Below are 5,410 nucleotides of genomic sequence, written 5' to 3' on the forward strand. Positions count from 1 at the left end.
TATTTTTGCCTGACTTACAAAGGCAATCGGGAAAACTTCAGTTTATAATGCAAACTTCAGACAAATTAGTTTAAAGTTCTTCAGTTTTTATAGTGCAAACTTTTGATGCGCTAAAGAACTTTATACTTGAAATTAGCTGAAGGACACAACCAAATTAGATAAAAGATCAAAAAATTTTCTAATCCCTTGAAAACTCCTTCATTTTCTTATTGTAATACTACAAAATAATCATACAAAGGATTACAAATTCGGTGTCTTCCTCCTTACATAACTTCACACATATTCCTCTATATATCCCAAACACTACCACTTCTTTAAGAGCATATTTCTTTCTCTCCAAGCAAAAGTATTGGTCTTAGTTTCTTCTTCTTCTTCAACAAAAGATAGATAAAATGGCCATCAAAATATCAAATTTGCTACCACAAGCTGCAATTTTGAAGCAAATTATGAAAAGCTGTTCGAGATTGGGTAAGAAGCATGATTATGATATTGAAGAATATGGACTTTCCATTGACGTACCAAAAGGACATTTTGCGGTTTAATTACGTGGGGCAGAACCGAATTCGATACATCATACAAATTTCTTTCTTAATCTCGCCCTGAGTTTCAGTGCCTCCTCCAATACGCAGAGGAAAAATTTACCTTTGATCACGACATGGACATCATACAACATACTTAACGCAAAACAGTGTATTTGATATTCAATCAATAATACTTACACAGAGTCTCATGTGTTTGAGAGAGAAAAGAAGAAAAGAGAAGGAAAAGAATTGGAGGAAGAAAGGGGCGCACATGGCACAAGAAGAAGAGGAGGAGGCGACCACATGTCTAAAGTTGTAAAAATTAAGGTATAGGTTAAACAATTTTAAAAATCTGGGTATATGTGTGTTATTTTTACGAAATAATCTGTACAATATTTTCTTCCGTTCAGAAAAGCAATGATGAAACAAGTAATAGATTTAATACATATATTATAGTTACATATCTACCCACACACAACTAAAGATGATATTAAACTATTGAGTTATTGCGTAGAATTTAGGCTAAATATTCTATTGTTAATACACTTCAAAGCTGCCCTTATCATTATCATCTCCAGCATAGCACTCTAGTTTATCGAGTACTACTCCGCCCCTTTTTACGTGAAAGTGCTTTGATTGAGCATAAAATCTAACAAATAAAAAATACTTTTGACATGCAAGTCATACGAAAAATATAAAAATTTTCCTTTAAATTAATGATGGTAAGTGTTATACCTATTTTTTGTTTTCTGTCTCCTTATGAATAAAAAAGCTTTTATATCAAGTAAGATAAAAAAAATATTCCATTAATTAATGACAATAAATGAGGGAAGGATGTTGAGAGTAGGCGTTTAGACATAAGAATTATAAAATTTCAAAAAACAGTAAAAAAAAATTTCAAGTGAAAATGGTATTTAAAATTTAAAGTTGTGTTTGGACATAAATTTCAGTTTGGGTTGTTTTTGAAATTTTATGAGTGATTCGAGTGAAAATTTTGAAAACCGTTTTTTGGAGTTTTTCAAATTTTTGAATATTTTCAAAATGCATCTTCAAGTGAAAATTGGAAATTTTATGAACAAACGCTGATTTCGAAAAAAAATGAAATTTTTATAGAAAAAAGGAACTTTTTTTTATGTCTCTAAGTAGTTTCTTAGACCATCTCCAACCCTAACACCAAATTTCACACCAAAATGGTGTAACACCAAATTTACTCCAACCATTACACCATTTTTTACACCAAAAAGAATATTTCTTCTCTCTTCTATATTATATTATTATCTTCTATTTAAATTTTATTTTTTATTTCCTTCAAACAAATTCTATCTTTTTTCTTTTTTCCATATTCATCATATATAATTCACATTCATCACTTATATAATTATTTATTACAAAATTATTTTAAAGGATAAATTAACTAAAAGTGAAATCATTGATACTGAATAATAGTACACCCTTGAAGATGCTCAAATGTTACTCCAATTTTATTTCGAAACAATTAAAAAAGAAAAATATAGGAATCACGTAAAATGAGACTGATTGATGAGGCAAGTCCAATCCTAATATTTTGGGCCCTGGACCAAAATATCCCTAGGCCTGAGAATAAGAGCAATCATACAAAAAAGGGTTCCTATATTCAAGCAGGTACACGCCTACAGGGAGAGAGGAACAACGAGAGCCATCGCCTACAGCGTGCTGTAGATTGAGCGATTATTCCGATTAGGAAATGGATCCAGAAAGCGTCGCAAAAGCATTCGTGGACCACTACTACTCCACCTTCGATACCAATCGGGCTGCGCTTGCTAACCTCTACCAAGAAAACTCTATGTTGAGTTTCGAAGGTCAAAAGTATCAGGGATCTCAAAACATCGTTGCTAAGCTCACCAGTCTCCCCTTCCAGCAGTGCAAGCACCATATCAGCACCACTGATTGCCAGCTCTCTGGTGCCAACGGTATGCTTGTCTTTGTCAGCGGTAATCTCCAAATCCCCGGCGAAGAGCACCCCCTCAAGTTCAGTCAGGTATTTGTTGCTAATTTTTTGGATTCCTTTCCATTTGTTACATTGCGATGTGCTACCTGGTTAGGGTTTGAATCTCATCAGATGCCATTTCGGGTTTAATTTTGCGTGTCCTGATTTGTGTTCGGCGCGTTAATTCGGTACTGTTGCTTGCTCCTATGTTCCGATTCTGTATTGCGATTGATTGCTCATCGCTGATTTGTCCGGCTAGGGTTAATTCGCTTGTCTGTATCAGAACCGATTTTAGGGTTTAATTTTGCGTGTCCTAATTTGTGTTTGGAGCATTAATTCGATACCGAGGCTTGCTCCTGTGTTCTGGTTCTGTATTTGTGATTGATTTCTCATCGCTGATTTGTTATATAGCATCTTAGATCGGTTGCTTAACAAGGATGCATTTTACTGGAATCCTATCCTTTTACATGAATCTAATGAGTATTGAAGACATAGTTAAGTAAATAAAAGTGTGCTCTCTTTAGACATGGTCACACAATTCAATATGGTACCAAGGGCAGGCAGAGTTTCTGCATCTGAGTCTCACCACCACTATTATTAAAAAGAATTTGCATATACTTAGCTAAGCATATGTTTAAAAAGAAATGAGTGGCATGGTTCTATAGCATTTTGATTTGGATTGGCTGGAGCAACTTTTGAATTGTTTGTTAGATTTGAATTTGTGTTTGTTTAAGTGCTCTTTCTTCTTCTCTTTGTATTTGAAATCACTTCTTTCAACATGTAAATGAGAAAATGTGTGTTTATAAAGCAAACGAGTGATGTGGTTCTGTAATTGGTTTATTTGAATAGGCCGGAGCAACTTTCCAGCTAAACAGTTGGAAAATTGCAACTTGAAATAAGTGCTAAACGCTATTCGAGGACAGAAATAGTGACTTTAGGAAAAAAAAATCAATCAGATGTAAACGATTAAATAACTTGGCTGTCCACATTGGGAATTCCCTTGTCACGACTCAGAGCTCGCCAAACAACCCAAACTATGTTTCTGATGCATTTTGAAGTAACCCATGTTGGAGCACCTTCACTAAATTCCAGATGCTTCTGGATTTGGTAGACGGTTCTCTTGGATGATTGGATGATTTGAAGCTGTGTGGACATTATGATGTTAGCTGACGTATGCTGAAAATCATGTAGCATTGGTCTGTATATGTGTACATGCCTGTGAGGATAAAAAGAGGCAATTACGGAATGGTGTAGTGGAACTTCTGAATACGAGTACAATAAGCTTCTTTAATCCCTTATTTGAAGAGTGCTTTGTTTATTGGGATTCTACATCTAGCCTATGAGGGGTGTTTGGATCTTCACTTTCCCACGCTCTGTTTTTTTTCAAAAAAAATTCCTGAACAGGACAAGGGTATTATTAAGTCGGTTTTCTTCTGTTATCTCTATTTTGTGAATAGCTTAACAAACGATCAGTAATATGTGTTGTAGAATATCATCTTTATGGTTCCTTCTTAGTCATTCTATAAATAATGGTAGGGTGTCGTGCTTTGACTGCTCTCGAAGTTATTTTGTTGGACTCGCATCTAATGTTGACTGTTTGGTCTTGGTTTGCCACTTTTTTTTTAAAAGCAACTAGCTTTGGCACACCTTATCCCACAGAAAAGAAGATAAATAAGAAGAAACAAAACAAAATCAACTATCTTTTGCGGAGGGTTTTTCCTTTCTTTCCCGAAACAAGAACTATTTGTTTTTCTCTTGTTCGTTTTGAAAAGCAGCCTCCTATGTTCAATACAGAAATAGAGCGTTCTTTGAACTGGTAGTTTGGCGCAGTCCTTCAAACTGATTATGCAGACAGATTTTGTTTTGGTCGTTAAGGAGATAAGAAAGGATTTTTCTCGATTTCCACTTTTTATTTCTATTTTCCTTCCTCGTGCACCTGTTCCTAATTTCCAAAGACATGGATGTGCTTGCTGTTTTGTTGATCATTCAGAAGAAATCAGCAGTGATGAGTTTGTCGTCTGAAAATATTTTATTATTGAAGGATATCTGTCTTAAGTTTCTTGAAATTTGCATTTCTGGATACAATGCTTCATAGTTTATGCATCTCAAATTTCTAATGTTATACGTCTAATTTTCATGGACTGCAGATGTTTCAGTTGATACCAGCAGGTCAAGGAAGTTTATATGTGTCCAACGACATATTTCGCTTGAATTACGCATGAAGGGTTCTGAGTTGAATTGTTTCTTGGTCATGTTTTCGTGATTGGTTTGTCTAAAACTAAACAAGTCAGATTATAACTTCTAGCAAGATATTGCCTCTGTTTGATATCACAGTCAGTATAAGACCAGTCTTCCTGTAATGGTTTGGTGAATTGATTGATGCACTTGGCGACAGTTTGAATTTTATGGAATTGAATGAGTCCTATCTTGCTTCCTGATGTTATTTTCTTGCAAGTTTCTCTCTCTGATGTTGCTCATCATGATTCCTCCCTTTTTCTCTTTGCTACTTTAAGCCGTGATTATTTGGTGGATCTCGAGACATGTAAAAGTTGTGTTGGAAGTGCTTGCGGTGCCTGAAGCTGTTGAAACGTGGGCCTAAATTTTTAAGAAAAAGGTTGTTAAGATATGGATTGTGTTATCAGGTTTGCACTTGATTCGTAACCGTTGTCATGGCGAAATTTTTATATAGTAATTGATTTAAACTTTCCGAAGCTGAAGGCAGTCCTGTAGAATTTGATACCTGACACTTTGACCAATAGCTTTGCTATGTCGTATATGAGTGAAGAAGTGCTGTAGTAATCCTAAAGTATGGTGTCTATTTGTTTTTTTTTGTCCGAGGAAAAGTAACGTGGTCGTCTTCCCCTTTGGTGATTAGAAGCTTTATTAAATAAATATATTGAACAACTAACTAGGTACTTGGAGG

General features: G+C 34.9%; 1 protein-coding gene across 1 annotated transcript; it reads left to right on the forward strand.

The window, feature by feature from the left end:
- Positions 1-2,134: 2,134 nt before the first annotated feature.
- LOC107800312 (nuclear transport factor 2B) lies at positions 2,135-4,925 on the forward strand. Its single transcript, XM_016623465.2, has 2 exons — positions 2,135-2,538; positions 4,635-4,925. The coding sequence occupies exons 1-2, from the start codon at positions 2,245-2,247 to the stop codon at positions 4,707-4,709; spliced, it is 369 nt and encodes a 122-aa protein (XP_016478951.1). The 5' UTR covers positions 2,135-2,244; the 3' UTR covers positions 4,710-4,925.
- Positions 4,926-5,410: the final 485 nt, after the last annotated feature.

This window comes from Nicotiana tabacum, chromosome 3 (genome assembly GCF_000715075.1).
Source record: "Nicotiana tabacum cultivar K326 chromosome 3, ASM71507v2, whole genome shotgun sequence".
NCBI lineage: Eukaryota > Viridiplantae > Streptophyta > Magnoliopsida > Solanales > Solanaceae > Nicotiana > Nicotiana tabacum.

Bases quoted from the DNA above. Each gene is read 5' to 3' on its own strand.
- LOC107800312 (XM_016623465.2), top strand. From the start codon at position 2,245: ATGGATCCAGAAAGCGTCGCAAAAGCATTCGTGGACCACTACTACTCC. The intron at 2,539-4,634 runs GTATTTGTTGCT...CATGGACTGCAG, and splicing joins ACCCCCTCAAGTTCAGTCAG to ATGTTTCAGTTGATACCAGC.